At 60.0% G+C, this 19,681-nt stretch overlaps 1 protein-coding gene across 4 annotated transcripts in view; it reads left to right on the forward strand.

Moving 5' to 3' along the window:
* THAP4 (THAP domain containing 4) overlaps window positions 1-19,543 on the forward strand; it is a 30,197-nt gene extending 10,654 nt beyond the window's left edge. For 3 of the 4 annotated variants that reach the window (XM_016135150.2, XM_016135149.2, XM_016135151.2), the window contains exons 3-6: window positions 9,918-10,077; window positions 11,426-11,535; window positions 12,389-12,492; window positions 19,257-19,543. In XM_016135150.2, coding sequence (XP_015990636.2) covers window positions 9,918-10,077; window positions 11,426-11,535; window positions 12,389-12,492; window positions 19,257-19,376 — 494 coding nt within the window. In that variant the 3' untranslated portion in view covers window positions 19,377-19,543. Of the gene's footprint in view, window positions 1-1,677; window positions 2,855-9,917; window positions 10,078-11,425; window positions 11,536-12,388; window positions 12,493-19,256 lie in introns of those variants that run through there. The other variant, XM_016135153.2, reaches the window with a different exon arrangement.
* The last annotated feature ends 138 nt before the right edge of the window (window positions 19,544-19,681 follow it).

Raw genomic sequence — 19,681 nt, forward strand, 5'->3', positions numbered from 1 at the left:
TGCGCGGCGGCCCAGGCGGCGCCGGTGTCGGGGAGCCCTCGCAGTCCTCCCTCTGGCCCCGCACAGCGGGGTCGCCCGTCGCGCCATCCCGTCCCCGCCCCGGATCTGAACAGCCGCTCCTCCACGCCGCCGCCCCTCGCCGCTCTGTGGGTCCAGGGCTCCGCCGCTGCCGTGTCCCCGAGGTGCTGTCGGTGTTTCTCGCAGGGCGCGTCCACTCGCAGCGACTTGCGTTTTCATGTTCGAAGGGTAGTTCACTAGGTAGGAGTCCGCTGTGGTCACGCTGCGTGTCTTCTGAGGAGAAGTCCCCTGCAGTTCTTACCATTCTTGCTCTCTTGGGAAGGTTTTTCCTCCTCTGGCTTTCTGCAGTTTGAGCATGAGTGCTCACGTGCAGGAGTTTTAGTATTATCGTCCTTAGTGTTTTCTGAGCTTCCTTGGTCTGTGGTTTGGTGACTGTCATTAATTTTGAAAAATTCTTAGCTATCGTTCCTTCACATATTTCTTCTTCTCTCTTCTGTTCCGTTGTGCACATGTGTCACTTTTGTAATTGTCCCACAGTTCTCTGGTATTCTGGGGACTTTTTCATCCGTCACTCTCTTCGCATTTCAGTTTGGGAGGGTTCGTGCACGGGCCTTCAGGTTCACTGATTCTGTCCTCGGCCTCGGCCGTCCCAGTGGTGCAGGACTGGGCTAATTTCTCCAAGCGCAGGGAGACCCAGCCGTGCTCCAAGAGAGGAAGAGGGGCCTTTGGCGGAGAGTGAAGAAAGAATCCAACACCCACGCCAAAGCTGGAGCCAAAGGAACGGGTATTAGTCAAGGGGTAACACTCCGCAGAGTGGTCTCCCCTCGGAGGCAGAGGTGAGGGGGACCAGGAGAGGCCAGGAAAGGTGGGGGAGCGAGTGTTCAGGGAATTGAATTTATATATCGTTCTTCAGCTCCTGTGAGTTGCTGTTTATGAGACTTTGTTAACCCATTTCCTTTGACGTGGACGTACAGGGAGGAAGGGGAAGAGTCTGTAGCAAAGGGTGAGAAAGTGCAGAGTGACAGGCCTGCTGGCAGCCCGCAGCCTTAACCCTTCGTTCCCCACGGTTTTCGCCAAAGGGAGTGCCTCTGGGCTCCTGTTTCCCCTCGCAGGTGTGGGGCGTGTGGGGCGTGTGGGGCATGGGCTGTTAGGACCCCAGCAGGAGCCTTCCTTTGTTCTGAAGGTGCTGCTGTTGTGGGGCTGCAGCCCTGAGGACCGGCGCGGGGAGGGGCGCCTTCCACACCCTCAGGATGAAATTTCCGCGGGTTCGCCTCCTGTGTTCCTGGGCCGGGACCTTGGCAAGGGTTTCTTTTCCCGGTGGGTGAGACAGGAAGGCTGGAGGGGCTGGATCGGGCCTGCCCTTCACCAGGGGAGGTGGAGTCTGGCGGTCTTTTCAGTTTTTTGGAGAAAACTGTGGGCTGCTCAGTATGTTCTCTTCCCCTCCCCCGCCAGAGACATGAGATGGTTTTTTTTCTTGGCTTTGTGGGGTTCCTGGAAGTGAAACCCATGCAGTTGTGGGGTCCCCCAGACCGCAGCCCCTCGTGGAGTTGCACTCACACCTGTGTGCACAGCCCTCGCGTTTAGTCCACGTCACAGTCAAGCGTTCTCGTGTCCGGCAGTTCGGGCTCCAGGTAAGCACGTCTCTCCGCGTGTCGGGAAGACATCTGTGCCCCACCTCTCCAGTGGGTTCTAGAAGAGTCATTGATTTTCATTTCGTTCAGTGTTTTTCTTGTTGTAAAGACAGGAGTTATGACTTACAAGCTTTTTACACATCAGAGTTGGAACTGGAGTCTCCTCCCTCATTTTTAATTTGGTTATTGGTCATCTATGGGAAAGCCACCAATTTTAGTAACTAGCCATCTTATCGAATTCATTTATTCTGATAGTTTTTAGTTGCAACTTCTGGATGAACTAGGTAATCAACCATAACATCTACAAACAGTAATTACTTGGTCTCCTTTTGTGTCTTTTGTATTTTGTGGAAATATTTGCTCTGTTTTCTGTCATACCTTTTTTCCGGCATGCACACGCGTCTTTCTGTTTGGTGGGTGAATCAGCGGGGGCCTGACTGTCCTTTTAAAGGGCAACATCCCCTGACGTGCCATGCCAGTGGGACCAGAGGGACCAGCAATGCCAGGTGTGCCCTTTCCACTGGGGACAGCCGGCGCTAGCCAGGTGGCAGCCTTGGCTCTCCGCCTGCCATGCCGTTTGGTCAGTGTGTTCCCAGCGTGCCAGGGTTGGAAACCGTTGTCCCTGACACGGAGCCTGTGCAGGTGGGAGACGCCTCGGGGAGGCCCCCACAGTCCTCGTGAGTGCTTCCTGTCGGTGGCGTCGTTTTCCAGGAGACGGAGCAGTCAGTCTCTAAGTGTCCACTTTTAGAGCTGAGAAGAGTGGGCGGCCAGCCCTCTGGGAGACAGAGAAAGAGACATGTTTCGAGAGTGACTGTTTGAGAAAGAAGCAGCCTTCGCCGTGTGCCTGGCTGCGCGGCCTTGTCCCTCGTGGACAGCCGCTCCCTGGGTCCTCAGTGAAAGCGGCGGGGGGTGGAGGCCCACTCCTCGCTCTGCCCCGTCGTTCGACTGTCTGTCCTGGCCGATCTTCGTAAAATTCGACCTGATCTCCCCTCCCAGCTCTAAGACTCGGTCACCTCCAGTCTGTCTTCTGTTTTTGTCTGAGGAGTCATCTTTTAGAACTACAGTTCCCAGAATGCACCCTCCAGGGTTGGCATTCACTTCCTGCTGAGCAGTCAACAGCCAGGTGCAGACATTTCCTGTCAATTGGCAGAAAACAACCTTGAAGAACCTTGACGGTGTCTGGAGTTTAGAAAATTTGGGGATGGGTAAGACTGCTTTCACTGTCTCGGGCCAAAAAAGGAAAATTTAAATTTCTTGAAGAAAATTAAAAAAAATTTTTTAGTATTTTGGTTGAGATTTTAATAAAAGAAAAATGAAATCAGAAAAAAAAATGCATAGAAAAGCCTGTCAGACTTACTTGAAGAGTGGCAAATAGGCTAGATCCCTTATACTTTTTGTTTGACTTTTAAATTCACTTTATGTTTATTTCTCTAATGCAGTGTAATCTACATAGGTTGAATGCACAAGCCTAAGGATGTAGGTCGACGCACTCTGACCTGGCGTTTGAGGTCAGCGTCGTCTTGGTCGTTGCTCCCCTCAGGGCTGCAGCGGGAGCCCGGGGTCGGAGGAGGAGCGGCCGGCAGCGGGACTGCGTCCGTGGTGGGGCGCGGGGGGCCCGGGTAGCCCGGCGGCCAGAGTCCTGGGGGGTGCGGCGCCGCCCTAGTCCAAGCGGAAGCTCATTTCGTCGCAGCCGAGGCCCCCGCAGGCCAGGAGGGCCTCCCTCGACTGGCCGTGCCCCGGGTCAGCTCGGCGTCCCGAAGAGTCTCCGGTGACTTTGTGACAGTGTCCCCTTCTGCTCAGCTTGTCTCTTCTGACTTGTGAGAGGAGAGCCGTCGAGGATCTCCCGGCCTCGGGCACGCTGCCCGCGGCAGTGTGAGGGTGCGCTGGGGCGTCCGCGCGCCGGGCTCCGGCCTCCGACAGCTGGGGCCCAGCCGGCCGCTCTGTGTCCGGAAGCGCCTGCGGACCCTGGCCCCGTGGGGGCGCCACCCGACCGGGCGTGCACTGCCCGCCACTAGAGTCCGGCTACAGGCGCCTTGAGATTGGAGGGCTCCAGGCAGAATTGGTTAGAGGCCGGAAGCCAGGCCCATCTCCCCGCCCGCCCCTCTGGACGGACACCCACCCGCCACCCTGGGCTGAGCCCGCCTCTCCCCGGTGTTCCGCCCTGTCCTGGGGGCAGTGTCCACCCTGGGCTCCTGTGGCCCACTCTTCCACCCTGACCCTGCCCGTCCCCTTCTAGCTGCCAGCCTGTGAGGGCCTCCCCGCTCCCGCACCCCCCTTCCTTACCCGCCTCCCTAACCCACATCGCATCCTAAGCCTCGCTTCCCATGTCCCGGTTCTGGTGGTTGTCCTCTGGGCCACCAGGCTTCTAACTTCCAGCCTCTGTCTCCTTGGCCACCTCTGGTCCCTGTCGCCGGGATTGGTCAGTCCCTCCATTCCACGTCGCTCGGCTGTGCTTTGCACACCCAGCTCCTCGCCTCCAGCCCTGCTCTCCCCTGCCTGAGCCCCCCACCTTTTGGGCGAACTTTTGCTCAGACCTAGCCCGGTGCCATTGTCATGGAGCAAAGAGAGAGAGGATAGGCGTGACCAGAGCTAGCAGACCGCTGGCCAGCACTGCTGTCTCGTCCCAAGACCCTGCATAGCACCCCGAGTTGCAAAAGGTCCAGTCTGGTCCTGCCTCGGGCCCAGAGCTCAAGCCTCTCAGGATGGGCCGGGCTCTGCATTTGCCTGCTGACAAGGTGTCACATGGCCTGAGTGCCGGCCCGTCGCAGTCTGCCGTGCCCCGTCCTGCCCATTCTCCAGGAGCAGCTGGGGTCCGGCCTCTTCGGAAGGCCCCCCCGAGCCTCTCCGTCTGTGTGCCCCGTCCTGCCTCCGTCTGCCTGTGGCATCGTTTTGTCGGCACTGGACAAGCATCTTTTACCTACCAACAAGTGAGGGTGGAGGCGGGGACCCCCAGCCCATCTTTGACACTCCAGCACGCCCACCAGCTTCTAGACGGAGGCACTCCCCGAGCCCCCGGCCCTGAGGGTGGCAGCGGAGTCGGTCCCATAGGCCTCGCTCAGATTCTGCAACCCCTTTCTCCCAGCCGACCTGGTTGTGCTCCCCTTCCTCACCACCCACTGTCCCCCCAGATCTCCTGCTTGCTCAGTGGGGTCTGCTCCTGGTCGCCTGCTCTGCACGGCGGGGCTGCTGGTCCGCGCGGCCCCCATGCCAGCACCGGCTGCCGCGCTGCGAGCCACAGGTCTGGGACGCGGAGGGGGGTGCCAGGCGACCTCCGGCCTCGTGTGGCCGGGCTGGAAGGGCAGGGCACCGCAGCTGTGGCCAGCGGTGGGCAGGTGGGCACGGACAGAGTGCATGGCACCACAGCCTGTTGCGTTGTAACTTGAGCACATCGTTAGACATGGAGATCATTTACCCTCAAATCAGTATTTTTTAAAACCCCGGGCCGGCAACGGACAGCCCTCGTCCCCATGGGGCAGCCGTCAGCGGCGCAGACCCTGGGCCCGGGGGGGCTGGGCTGCCCTGACGCCCCAGCTCTGAGGCTGGGGTCACTTGCTACTCAGACCCTGTGCTGTTGTAACCTTAGTAAACAGGTCCAGAGAGAGGGTGTGTGGGCCTCCGATGTGTTTCCGTTTATGTTTGTTTTAGGGGAGTTTCCCCTCTTTACTGAGGTAAATTTACGTAAGTGAAACAGTGTTCGGGGTTCCCCCAGGTGAGTTTTGGCAGGTGCAGACACCCGTGTCACCACCCTTGTGGAACGTCCCCACCTCGGTCCGGATTCATGCACGGAATCACAGAATCTGTACTTTTTATGTCTGGCTTTCTTTCCCGCAGTGAGTTTCTGAGGGACATCTGAAAGTATTTTAATTTCTAGTCTCACCGCATTGTCTCGGACAGTGTAGTGGGAACTCTTTCTACGTTTTGGAATTTACGGGTGTTCTTTGGCCATTTAAAAGTCAGTGTTCGTGAGTCTTTCAGAGGAACTTGAAAGGACAGTTCTCTGGTTTTCAGCTACAAAGCGTAGCGTGTCGGCAGAGCTGCCACGTCGTGCAGCCAGTCTGTTCCGTCGGCCGCATTTCATTCATCCGGACATAAACGTGAACCGACGTCCCCTCCAGTGTCCGTCAGCACGTGGGCCCAGCGACTTCTGCTCGCCAGCGTCGCTGCGGTGCCCGGTGCCCGGGGCTCACGCCTGTCCTGTCTTTCGGTGAATGAAGTGTAGTTCTGTAGGGCAGATACCTAGGAGAGGAATAAACAGGTCGTAGTAATTGACACGATTGGGCCAAACTAGTACGTCAGTTAAGAAATACGATTCTGTCAGTTCGACCCAAGCTCCTTCGAGGTAGGTTTTTGCTCTTTTTCTTTTTTCACAAAATGAAGTCACCATGGGTTTTTTTTCACACTAGGTCATTTAGACAAGTGCAGAACCCTTTCTCTTTAGCTTTGCTGGGATGTGACGTATCATAAAATTTCAGAGCTTCTCTCTGCCTCGTAGTAATGTCCTCGGGAAGAATCATAGACAGAGGGTCCCCGAGTGCTGAGAACTGGCCGCCTTGGGCCACCCAACTGGAAGACAGCATGAGCTCATCTGTGATCTAAAATTTTCTCATAGCTGCATTAAAAAGGTAGAAACGATGAAATTACTTTTAATATAATACGTTTTACTTAACCCAACATTATCTAAAACTTCATCATTTCAACACGTAACCACCAATACTTAAAAGTCACAAAGCTGTTTGAAGTTCTGCGTTCTGGACCGGTCTCGGGAACGGTGTGCGGCGCACGCGGAAGCTCGTGGGCCTGCGGGCTTCAGACGCCCGCGCGTGGCCGCCAGCTGCCGGGCCGCCCTGGGCCGCCCCCGGCTGGGGCCTGCGTGCCGCAGGCAGCGGCAGCACCTGTCCGACCCGTGGCCGGCTTGCTTTCCCTGCCTCCTGGAAGTGGTGCCGGTGTCTTCTGCCCCTGAGCTTGTGGAGAAAACACCAGCCGGGCTGCATCGCCTCCGTGGCCTTGCCTGTGGCATTTCCTGCAGGCGAGGCCATGCGCTGTGTGGCCGCTAATGTCTGCTGCGTCCCTTAGCAACAGCAAAGCGTCTTCTGGCTTCGTCCGTGTTGCAGTGTGTGCCGGTGCTTCACCCATGTTCACGGCCACGTCGTATCCCACTGTCTGGACGTGGCCCGTTGGTTCATCCATCCAGCAGACGAGGGCCTTTGGGGCGTTCCCACTTTTTGACTCTTGTGAGCTGTGCTGCTGTGAACACTGGGGCACAGTTTTTAGTGTGAATTGTTTTCACCTCTTTTTGACCCTGTTCTTGTTTCTTCTCCTTTTGAATCGTTTCTGTTGTTTCCCAGGGTCCCCCTCTCCCTGGGGGACACTGTTTCAGCTTCTTTCTAGTGGTGGTTGGATAGATTTTCCCTAGGGTTTCAGCGCTTTGTTTTCTGGTTCCCTGTCCTGGGGCTGCACTGCAGCCACGTGGTCCCCGGGAGTGGGTTCCTTGGGCCACAGTCTTGGGCCTTGCCCTCCAGATGAAGGGACAGAACACCCAGAAAAGCTCCTAGGAGCAGGGCAGCATGCCGAGTCATGACCTGGCAAGAGTGTTGGCAAGTGGGTTCTGTGCGAGCAGTCTAGCAGTTTGAAGGTGTTTGCAAGAGAGAAGGGCTTGGGAAGGGTCCACATCTTCTGAGCAGGGGGCGAGCCTGCAGGACGCTCCGTGTGTCCCTCCTTGCTCCTCACACAGACCCTCTGGGCCAGGATGACCCGTTCCCTGGCCTGGGGCCCAGAGAGGGAGATCAGTGCCCCCGCCAGCTTATTGCCACCCCACCCTTTATTACACTGTGATCCAGGGAGGGGGCGCCCCTGGGAGTTTTTCCTCACTTCTCCTAAGGGCCCCTCAAAGTGAGGCACCTGTAAGGCATGCACTGAAGGCTCAAGTGGAGTCGAGGAGGCTGCAGTTCTCAGCTCCTTGTGGAACCCAGGGTGAGATTCCAGACTCTCCGCCTCACACCACTGCACCCAGGGTGCTGAGCTGGCCCGGCTCGAGCCAGCCTTGCCTTGGGAGCCCCTACTCCAGCTGCAGAGTCAGCCCAGAGGACCATGATGCAGGGGTGGCATCCCGGGCTGCCCTTGCCCAGCCCCTGGCTCTCCTGGGCACGGACTAGGCCGTGCTCTGTGCATGGAGATGTCGAGACAGCGTGGGCTGTGGCCACTGCCTTGCACTGTGCTTGTGCAGGTGGCCGCACAGCTGCCAGAGAGCCTGAGGTTTGCCAGGAATGTTTCTTCAGCACCTTGCTGAGGGTGGCAGGCGTCTGCCAGATGGGAAGACTCCGAGGCCATAGGTGTCTGTCTGGAAGGTAATGACTTCTGTTTATTTGAAAAGTATGGGACTTGGGCAGTCTTGCTGACCGTTGCCAAGTGTCTCAAGCTTCAGACTGCACAGCGCCTCCTCAGTCTTGGCAGCTTATCGCCTCAGTTGCTCAGGCTGCAACCCCCCGAGTCGCCCCTCGTCCTGCATCTGAGCAGATGCAGCCGGCTCTCCCTTCAGATCAGCTCCAGAATCTGGCCCTTTCCCTGCCTCTAGCCACCAGGCCACCTCCCTCCATCGCCAGGTGCTTCCTGCAGCTGCGGCCACTCTGCTCAGCCAGAGACCTCAGCCCCGCTCAGGCCTGTCCAGGGCTCCGTGTGCTCAGAGGCAAGGCCTCCACAGCCGTCCTGTGCAGCCACAGTGGCCGCTGGCTCCTCCCAGCACAGGCCGCTCTTCTCCAGAGTGGCTTCAGGGCCCCTGTCCCCTCCCGGGTCTCTGCACACTCCTCAGGAAGGCTGCCCTTGCCGATCTTAAGATCTCGAAATGTCCGGCCTGTCCCAGCTCCCCTTCTGGCTCACACCTAATGTACATTAAATTGCGCATCTTTTCCTTATTTCTTTGCGTTCCGCGCGCCTCCCCCACTGAGTGGCAGTGCCCCAGCAGCGGGCAGCAGCCTTCGTCTGTCAGCTGCTCTTTGCGGGCTGCCGTTCCCCTCCAGAGGTGCGCCTGCGGGAGGAGACGGCGGACGCAGGGCCGAGGGCCACAGGCCACTCCCAGACGGCGGCAGCCCTCCCGGGCCCAGGGCCCGTGTCCCACCTGCATCGAAGACTGTAACTGGGACCCCGGCTGCGTTTTCTGCTGTTGTCTGGTTAGCAAAGTTCTCCCAGTCGAGGCTCCACTGTCGCCAGCGCCACTTCCAAGCCCGCCATGGGGCCGTCCCAGGAGGTGCTGAGCGGCGCGGCTCGCTGGGAGAGGAGCGGCCTCCCGCCCTCCCTCCTGCCGCGGTCTGGCCCTGCACAACCCAGACGTGCGAGTCCCCGGTGTCGCCCGCCGCGCGTGCTCGCTGGGCCCTGGGCTGCGTCGCGCGCCAGCTGCCGGCCACCCCCTGGGTGCCCACTTGCCGCAGCCGCGTTCGCGCACTGCTGGCCTCCGGAGCCTGTTGGCTCCCTTCTTCCCGGGGTTGCCGGCGGAGGGCCGTGCCGGGGCCCGTCCCTCCCTGCGTCTTCCGCGCGGGCCGGGCCGGGCCACCCGGGCCCCTTGGCTCCGCCCTGCGCGCGAGCCTCCCGCGCCACCAGCGGACTGCGGGGTGCGCCCCTCTGCTTCCCCGCTGTTTGGGGGTGGGCGTGGCTAGCAGAAGAGTGGGGGCCTCCGGGACTCAGACCTGTTCCCGCGCCCCCCGCGGCAGCCCCTCTGCACCCCCGACACAGCTGCTCCTTTTGTGGATAAGGACACTTGACACGGCGGACGGGAGGGTCACCGGAGCCCCGCGCGTCCCTCGCCAGCCCCCAGTCCCCGGCGGCCGGGACGCCGGGCAGGGCGCGAGGCCTGGCGCCCTGCGGGCCTGTGGCCGGGCCCCTCCGCCCGAGCCCCCTCCACTCGAGGCCGGGGTCGTTCCTCACACTTCCGCGACAGCGGCTTTCTTGCGGAGTGAGAGAGAAGCGCCCAGTGGGTGCTGCGAGGCCGGCGTGGGGTCCAGCGGCCAGGGGCGCGGAGGAACCGCCCGTCACAGCGCCCGCGCCCAGACGCCCCGCCGCCCGTCGCCGCAGCCCTGCCCGGCCGCGGGGGCCCCGGCCCCTCCGTGCAGGCGCTGCGCGTGTTTGCTGACCATCGGGCCTTTTTCTCCGCGTCCTGGCGGGCGGCGGGTTCACGAAGGCCCCGCGGATTAGCTGTAATGACCAGCGCGTGGCGACAGCGCTCGGTCAGGAGGGGCCTAGGGGACCCGGGGCCACTGACCGCCTCCCCTCTCTCCCCAGAACCCCCCAAGATGAGCCCAGTGGTGGAGCCGCTGTCCTGGATGCTGGGCACCTGGCTGTCGGACCCGCCGGGGGCCGGCACCTTCCCGACGCTGCAGCCCTTCCAGTACCTGGAGGAGGTGCACATCTCGCACGTGGGCCAGCCGGTGCTCAACTTCTCGTAAGTGCGCCCGCGTCTCGCGAGAACGCGGGCAGCCGGGCGGGGCGGGGGGTCCCCGAAAGGCTCGCTCTTCCCCACACGCCGCCCCGACGCACAGCGAACGCGTGAACCCGCCTCGCCCGCTCTCCGCGTGGGTCCGCGCCGGAGACGTGACGCCAGGTGCGCGTGCGCAGCGAAACCCGGCGCCCGTGTCCCCGCGGGCAGGAGGCCCGTTGGGGTCTCAGAAGCGGCAGGTGCTGTGGCCCTCAGATCTCCGCTGGACGGCAGCCGTGCCCCGCCCCACGCGTGCTTTCGGGGGAGCCAGTGGTTAAGTAGTGGGGCCCCCGGGAGGTGGCTGAGAACATCTTACTTTTTAATTACAAAAGTCGCACATTTCTTAAGGCTTAAGCAAGAGAGAAGTATGTAAAGTCAAAGGTAGAACTCCATCCCTTCCTGTCTGTACTGTGTGATTAATTACATATTAAGAATCCTATTAAATTAACTTGATACTTTGTATAATATCTAGCAACTTCAGAAAAATTTAGATCTCGTGTTAAAAAATATTATCATACTTTTTTGCATTATTCTTTGCTGAATGGATGAGGGCAAAGTAATACCCTGCACCTACCCCAAAAAGTAGAAATAACACAAAGTAACCCACAATCTAAGCGATCTTTTAAAGCTACACATTACAACCCATTAGAGAATTTTATGACTAGCATTAAAAGAAAAAATGAAATAGATAGAGTACAAGATACATACTTTGGTAAATACAGGTAGGTAATGGTCGAAACAGCATTGCCCGTTAGGGTTATGGCAGAGTGGGCGTGGGCCCACCTGTGCATGCTGTTGGGTCCTAGGCAGCGTCTCGTGCTGGCCAGGTTGTGGCAGCTGTAAGTCGAGGGTCACGCCCTCAGCGCAGCACCTCTTAGCCCCGTGAATTCGCAGTCTTGAGGCGGTGGACGAGAAGCTGTGTCCTGACTGCTCCATGTATGAAACAATTGTGCTCGCAGGCAAGATGATAGATCCCAAGGGGGCAGGCAGGTGTCCGGTAGGATTGTACCTGTTGGAGCTAAGCACTTTAGTATGTGAGGTGTGGGGGCTGGAAGGGCCCAGGAGAAGGGGACTCCGAGTTACACAGAGCAAGTTGGTGCCCTCGAGGTGCCGGGCACAGCAGAGAGGCCTGAGCCGGGTGCCAGGGCATGCTTCCGTGCTGGAGGTGGGGGTCCGGACGCACCTGGCAGCTCCGCTCACACGCGCGGTTGCCCGAGCGCCCCGTGGTGTCCTTTGTCCGGCTGCTTCCACGTGAGTGAGCAGGCGGTGCCTTGTTCCCGTGCGGCCCCTGCGCTCACGCCCTGGTGCCCTCCAGGTTCAACGCCTTCCACCCGGACACGCGGAAGCCGATGCACAGGGAGTGTGGCTTCATCCGCCTGGAGCCGGACACCAACAAGGTGGCCTTCGTCAGCGCGCAGAACACAGGTACCCTCGGCGGCCGCACAGGGGCCCCTGCGCTCAGTTATGCTGGTGCCTGCTCGTGGACCTTTCGTAGGGGACAGTCGGGACGCAGACGCGATCCTGGGAAGCGTGCTGGGGCCTGTCTGCCGTCTCTGGGGGTCCCCAGGAGGCGGGGCCACGGGGACGACTCTGGAGAACTGGCTGGTTTCCTTCCCGCCCTAGTTCCTGCGGTAACTGCAGACCACAGGCTTCCACCCCCATGGCCCACGGGTTCGGTGGGGTTGGGGCCCTGGGGAGAGAGCTAGGGAGGCTCATTGTCCCGCGAAAGCGCTCTGTCTGTCTGCAAGTCTGCTTTGTCCCCAGAGGGAAGCCATCCTAAAATAGGTCACAAATTAGAAAGTATTCAAAACCCACCTGTGACTTGACCTGCTCACTGGCCCAGGTGAGGCTGGCTCCCTGGAAGCGGGTGGAGTCAGGCCTAGTCCAAGCTGGACTGGAGCTGCCCAGGGCGGTGTTGGGCCAGAAGTGAGGGGCCAGCCAGAGGGGCGTCCATTCCTCTGGCCTCCCTCCGTCCGATCCCAGGGGTCCCCTTTGGTGGGGAGAGGTTGGAGCAGGGCTGCCCTGCTGTAGGTCACCTGCCCCGCCTCTAAGTGAAGTCGTGTCCCCTCCCTCTCGACAGCAGGGGGTTGGTTGCAGGCAAGGAGGCCATGTTGCCGCGATGGCCGCAGAGTTCAGATCTGCCGAGCCCTTGGTTGCGAGTCCTCGGTGGGAGCCGGGGCCGCCGGGAGCCCGGGGCAGGCCGTTGAGTCCTCGGTGGGAGCCGGGGCCGCCGGGAGCCCGGGGCAGGCCGTGGTGGACTGCTGTCCCTTCCTTGCAGGCATCGTGGAGGTGGAGGAGGGCGAGGTGAACGGGCAGGAGCTGCGCATCGCATCGCACTCCATCGCCAGGATCTCCTTCGCCAAGGAGCCGCACGTGGAGCAGGTGAGCCGGCCCGCCCGTCCAGCCGCCCCGCTCGCGAGGCTGCGCGCTGTGCTTTTCGGCACGGACGGGATCGCGCCTCGTTTCCTGACTGATCGTTTTGTCGTGGAGCCCTGTCTGGCTCCATGTCCGTCACCTCCCGCACGTGCCAGGGCGGGGGCACCGTGGCTTAGTCGCCTGGCCCTTGGCTGGCGGCAGAGAGGTGCTCAGCTTTATTGTTTCTGTATCACCAACATCCTTGTGCATTTATACTGTCCACCTTTGCACACGCATCCGTACCTGTCGGATAAATTTCTCTCAGTCGAATTGCTGGATCAAAGGATAGGTACATTTAAAATTTTGGTAGATAACTCTTAAATTGCTTTTTTTAACGATTGCAACCCCACCAGCTTTGCATGAGAAAGCCTGGCTCCCTGTGCCCTCACCAACGAGGGGCGTTTTTAGACTTCCTGATGCTTTGGAACCTGGTAAATAAAAGGTGGTATCTCATTCGTGTTTTACGTTTAACAGAGTGAGATAGAGCATCCTCCGTGCTCCATGGCCGTCCTTATTTCTCGTTCTGTGTAGTTAGTGTTCAAAGTCACCCCGTGGGTTTTCGTTTTCTTACTGATTTGTGGGAGCTTTTTATATACTGTGGATATTAATTTATTGTATACGTGGCAAATATTTCCCCATTTGGCGGCTCACGTTAGCTTAGTTTGTCATGCACTCTACCCACAGGTTGTGAGCTTTTCAGTAGCTGCCTCTGGGGTCTTTTCCTTTGTAGTGTATGGATTTGGGTCTAGATCAAGGGTTTTTCTGCTCCAAAACGATAAGGTTATTCCTCCATTTTTCTTGGACTCCTGCAGTTCTCCTTTTCACATTCATCCCTTTAGTCTCTCTCAGGTTTGTTTTCACATGATGCCATGTGGGGTGACCAGTGACCCCACAGACTTGAAATGTGCCAGTCTTAAGCCACATCCCCATAAATTCGGGGAAGGGCTCTGCTTCTGTTTGCCTTTTTATTTCTTCCATAGTAATTTAAAATCATCTAATAACTCAAGATTATCATAGCTGTATGTTAAATTTAATATCTAGGGAAAGGTCTCAGTATCCTTTTCTCTGAATTATCTTGGTTACTTAAGCATCTCCTTTTCCAGAGGAACTGCCGAATTAGCTTGTCCGGGTCCATAAACCTACATCAGGGTGGGTGTGGCAGTGGCCGCCGGTCTCGTCTGGTGTGGTCAGGAGGTACCGAAGTTTGTCTCTTCATGAGTATAGTCATATAGGTCTTGGACGCGTCAGGGCGGAGTGAAGACTTGAATGCTGTGTGGTTTTTGCTGCTGTGTAAATAGAATGTTGTTTCCATTTTATCTTCTAATGGGTTGTGGACGGTGGTGGGGAAGCCTCTGGTTTCTGTGTGTTTCTGTTGGCCTGAGCCATGTTCGTCTCTTTCTGACCCCTGGGTCTCAGGCATGGCACTGAGCGGGCAGCAGGGCGAGCGTGCGTCGCACTGAGCCGTGACCGCAGAGGGGTGCTGTGACGTCTCGGCCCTCGAGAGACGCTGCTGCAGGCGGTCACGGTCACTGCAGACGGCGCCGCCAGGCCCAGGACGCCCCGTGTCTCGAGTCCTGAGAGCTGTACTCAGGAGAGGGTTTCGAGTTTCATCAGACGCCTTTGCAGCCTCTTTGGGGAGGATTCTGTGTTTTTCCCACTGGAAGCCGTCGGGTCCGTGAATTATACCAGGAACTCTGAGCCAGGCTGCTTTTTGAAGATCGTGTGCACTGGTCATGACGCGTTAGGTGATTTTTTGAGATCGCGTCTGTTTGGGTGTCAGTTGTTCACACGGTGACTGGGAGCGCTCTCGCTGCTTCCGCTCGCTAGCAAGGGCTGGGTCCCCAGGAATGAGTGGTGACCCCTGGGAAGGCGTCCGGGCCGTGCCCCGGGGAGCAGAGGGGCCCAGACCCGGGGGGTGCTTTTGCCTCCGACTTGTTTGCCTTGAGGTTCCCACTTGGCTTCGTTTGCAGGTAACACATTTCCCAGGACAAGTGCCAGTCGTATCGTGTTCTGAGTTTGGGGGGGAAAGCAACACATGCAGCTTTCTGTCACCCCCCTTTTGTATTTTCGTGTCTTCTCATACTCACCGGAGGCTGCCTGTTTTATCACTGTTTTATTTGGATTTTGTCTATTTTTACTAGGGAACTAACTTTACATTTTACTAATTAAACAAAAAAGTGCCTCTTCTGTAGAAGGAGGGAGGGAGTAGGCAGAGGTGAGGCCCGTGGGGGTGACCTGAGGGGCAGGCTCAGCTCTGCCAAGTGACCTGGCTGACCAAAGGTGGATGCCCATGCCTGGTCGACCTTCCCTCCGGGGTGACCTTCCTCTCTGATATGACCTTCCCCCCGGGGTGACCTTCAGCCCCTCGGTGAGTGCAGTCACAGGCCTAGTCTGTCAGTGACGGGCTGATCACGGAGCAGAGCCCCCCAGGCCCGTCCATGCTGTGGCGAGGACTGCCTGCCTTCCGAAGGCTGAGCCCAGCCCCCTTGTGTGCGGACCACGTGCACTTATCCACTCGTCTCCCGAAGGACACGCGGGTGCTCCCCGTCTCGCTGCTGTGAACGCGGGTGCACACATCTGCTCCAGTACTCCGGTCCATGCCCAGAGGCGGCGTTGCTGGGTCACATGGTCATCCTGTGTTTGATGTTTTAAGGAACAACCCCACTGTTTTCCACGTCCCCTGCCCCATTTTCCATCCCCGCCAGGGCCCGGGGCTCCCCCCTGGGCTGCACTCTGTCAACACGTGCCGTTTTCTGCTTTTCGGTAGGGACCCCCCTAACGGGGGACGCGGTGTCTCGCTGCAGTCTTGACCTGCATCTCCCTGATGATCGGTGACACTGAGCATCTTTTCATGGGCTTGTTGACCATTCGTGTATCTTTGGAGAAATGTCTATCAGGTCCTTTGTCCATTTTTGAATGGGGTTGTTTGGGTTTTTGTTGTTGAGTTGTAGACTTTTTTATATGTTATAGACATCAATTCTAATATTAGACATGATTGGTGAATATTTTCTTTCATTCTGTGGGTTATCTTTTTACTCTTTGGAAAATGCTTTTTGTTATACAAATTGTTAAAATATTATGAAGGCCACCATTTATTTTTTGTTGTTGTTGGCTGTGTGTTTGGGGTTAAGGCTAGGAAGTCGTCGCCAGATCCAATGGCATGAAGCTCTTGCCCGTGTTTCCTTCTGAGATTTTAAGTCGATTCATTTTGCATCGTTGTTTCGCGGACACGGTCGGGTGAGAAGACCGTCCCTTCCCCGTCGAAGCCGCGTGGCGCTGCGGCCCGTGTGCGGCTGGCCGCGGGGCTCGCGTCGTGCGGGCCCCGTGCTGTGCGCGCCGCCCTGATCACCGTCGCCCCGAGGGAATTTCGAATCAGGAGCAAGCGCCCTCCAGCCTCAGTCTTTTTCCATTTGGGTGCTTTACTCTGACGTATTTTCAAACCGACCCGCCTTCTCCGCTGTCCCGTTAGCCGTTAGGCCGCGAGGGAAGCGTCCCGCCTGTGCTCTTGCGAGGCCCTTCCCCCCAGTTTGCTTCCTGGCCTTTGTCTCCACGCGGCCCCGGATCCCCCCGCTGTCAGGAGGCAGCGCGGGTTTGGCTGAGTCCTGAGCTGTGTGCACAGCTTTAAAACAGGTTCCGCTCACGGGGCCTGCCAGGGAAGGGAGCCGCTTCGCCCCGCTCAGGGCCGGTGTTCGTGGACACACCGTGCACGCCCGTCAGCAGGTGAGGGGATGACGCCGATGTGGTGCACACACGCACACACACGCACGCGCACGCACGCACGTGCTCACACGCACGCACGCACACACGCACACGCACACGCACGCAACACACATGCACACACGCGCACGGGCACACGTGCACACGCACGCACCCACACGTGCACACACGCATGCACGCACACACACACGCGTGTTAGGCATAATACAGGACGAAGTCCTGCCATTCGCCACAATGTTGATAAACTTGAGGACTGAGTGAAGTGAGTCAGACAGAAAGACAAATGCCGCATGATTTCACTGACATGCGGAGACAGAGCATAAGACCTCGCCGGGCCGAGAGCAGAGTGGCGGTTGCGGGGCGCAGGGGCGGGGCCCTGGCGGAGGCCCACACTGCCGGTTGGAAGCGGGCGACTCTGGCGCCAGCCGCGCAGCGCGGCGCGGGCCTGGGAGCCGACCTCCGGCCTCACGCGCACACGGGCACGGTGCCGGGTCGTGGCTCGCCCACCACAGTCGTTTCGCCACCCGTGCGTGACCGAGGTCGTCACACTGCACAGCTGAAGCCGGCACCGTGAGGTCTCAGTAACGCGGGGAGAAGGGGGGATGCCCTCGCAGCTCGGCGCACGTGGCCGTCCCGTGGTGACGGGTGGCCCGCGGCGCCTGGCAGGCCGGCCTCGGACGGCACGTGGCAAGGCCTGAGCCAAGGCCTGAGCTCTTCCGTCCCCCGACCTTTTGTTGGGCTCCCGTTCCCTACTGAACAAAACGCAAGAACAAGGGGAAAATGTTGAAAAAGCCTCAGGACACCCAGAGGTCCCCACCCCCGCTTGCGCCCGCGGCCGCGGCCCTCCCAGGCAGGCGCGTGCGGCCCAGGAAGAGCGGTGTCCCCGTCAGGGCCCGCGCTGCCCGTTGGCGCCGCTCTCTCGGCACCGAGCCCTGTAGCGCGAGGGAACGCGTCGGCGAGCTGCGCGCCGTCCCGCGGCCAGCGTGGGGCAGTGGCCACCCCGGGCCAGGGCTGCTCGCCGTCAGCTCCCAGCCCAGGCGCTGGTCAGCGGTGCAGAGGGAACTTCGGGCCCATGACGGGCCGGCAGCCACGTGGCCGGTGATATCCTGGGAGCAGGGTGAGAGCGGGGGGTCCCAGCCCCGGCTGTTCATCGGTGTCACCCGGGCCCACCCCAGAGATGCCGCCCGGCCCCTCTTCCCAGGGCGCCGCGCATCCATGTGCCCTGCAGCCTGCTCCTCGCCAGTCCTCTGTCCCAGGGTCCTAGTGGGTGGTGGCAGCCCGGGCGCCCGCAGCCTCGACCTTGTCCTCCCCGTCACCTCCCACGTTCGCCATGTCCCGGAGAGCCACCCACCCTCCCTCAGCAGTGTCGGGCAGGCCACAGCCGCTCCCCGGCCCCGGCCACCGCAGTGTTAAACACTGCTTCTTCCGCCCGGGGGCGTCGGAAGGTCCCTTCGCTTGTGTCTTGATGGCCGCACTGTACGCAATCAGCTGCCACCCGTCCCGTCCCTGCGCCGTAACTCGTGGTGGATCCGTGGCTCCTGTTGGAATGTAGACTCTGATCCGGTGGGTCTGGGTGGTCCCCCACCCCCCAAAATGGTGGACCCTTCCTGTGGCTTCAGAGGCTCTGACCTGCCTCCACCCAAGAGTGCAGCCCCCCCCGGCGGGGCCCCCCCAGCAGCCCGAGCCGCGCTGCAGGGCGACACTTGCTCCCAGCCCTGCTGTGCAGGACCAAGGGCCAGCCCGTGGCAGCCTCGGGATGACCACAGGGCCGTTCCCAGTGACCTCCCTTACCAGCCGCTAGTTGTCCCCAGAGGCCGCGGGCACCTGGGCGGGTCTCCTGAGTGGCGCTGTGCCTGCCTGCCTCAGCTCCGCGTCCCACAGACTCTTCTAACAGGAAGAGGAAAGTAGCACGAGAAATTCCGTCCAAGGGGCCGTGAAGCCCACAGGACGTCACAGGTGACTCTTGGGGAGCCTGTGCACTGGCACTGCCATCACGAAGCCACCGTCACCCTGGAGGCCACGCTCCGTGGGTGGGAGCTGCCGGCCTGAGCAGGGCACGCACACCCGCGGGCCCGGCGCTGGGCGGCCGCTCGCCCTGCTGTCCCGCGTGCTGCCCTCCCTGGGGCCGGGGCAGAGGTCGCCCCGCGTCAGCCCTGGCGTCCCCTCCCAGGCCTGTCCGCCCGGCTCTTGCTCACCTGCTCCGTGCTACCACGTTCCAGAGCACGGTGCCGTGTTCACAGATTAGGCGCAAAGACGGCGCTGAGGCCGAGGGAGAGGCCACACTCGGGCCGTTGTGCGGTGACGTGGTATGAGCTCACGCCGGCAGCGAGCATGCTGACCTGGCAGGTGTAGAGCCTCGCTGGGTCGCCACCTCACCCCCTTCTGTCTGGGCCCTGAGCCTGCAGCCTCGGGTGCCTGAAAACGGGCTCTGTAGAACCCGGCTTGTCCTCTGCCAGAGGGTCAGGCCGTTACAGAGGAGGTGCACGTTGCCTCCCCCACGGGGCCTCTGGCGCGTTCCGGCACGTTCCGGGACGCGGGGAGGGCCGGCCCCCGGCGTCTCGGCAGCTGCCCCGCCCGCGCGCCGTCCACAGGTGGCCCCGGCGGTGAGGGCGTTCTCACTCGTTCTCACCGGGGTCGCCCGCGCGGGGGCTCCTGCTGGAAGCAGCCGCCGTAACTTGTTGGGATGAGCGGTGGTTCCGGAGCGCCAGCACCGGGTCACGGGAACGGCCCCAGCCGCAGGGCGGCCGCAGCGTGAGCGTGGCCGGCGACAGGAGGTTGCCGGGAGGTCGGCTCTTGTCCGACGGGCAGGACCAAGTCGCGTGTCCCTGCTGTCCGTTGGTCTGGGGACGGCTGCGGGGCTGCGAAAGGCGCGGGCCGGGGGTCGGGACACCTGGACCTCGGCACGCCCCTCCTCCGTGGCCAGGTGTCTCGCCCGCTCGCTCCGCAGGACCTCCGGCACGTGCCGTGTCTTTGGAAGGTGAAACTCAGGCGCTTCGTATTCGTTGTATTCTCAGATTACCCGAAAATTCAGGCTGAATTCTGAAGGCAAACTTGAACAGACAGTCTCCATGGCGACCACGACCCAGCCCATGACTCAGCATCTTCACATCACCTATAAGAAGGTGACCCCGTGACTCAGCGGAGCTTCGTCCTGGCCAAGGGCGTCCTGTCGTGACACGCGGTTTCTCAGATGCTGCAGCTGCTGTGGGTGTGGCCACAGGTCTCGCGGGTTTGAGGGCGTCACCTGTGATCCTGTGACTCGTAGAAAAACCAAATAAAAGGCTTTTATTTTTATGGCTGAGCGTTTTGAGTGCCATCGCGTGTTTAGACTGTGCGTCTCTTCCTTTGCTGGCGGCTGCTTTCCAGAGCCTTTCCCCAAAAATTAGGACGTGTGTGTATCTGTGCGCCTGTCTCTCTTCTTACAGTTTTGAAAAGGTCT

Source organism: Rousettus aegyptiacus, unplaced genomic scaffold (assembly GCF_014176215.1).
Source record: "Rousettus aegyptiacus isolate mRouAeg1 unplaced genomic scaffold, mRouAeg1.p scaffold_m13_p_2, whole genome shotgun sequence".
Lineage (NCBI taxonomy): Eukaryota > Metazoa > Chordata > Mammalia > Chiroptera > Pteropodidae > Rousettus > Rousettus aegyptiacus.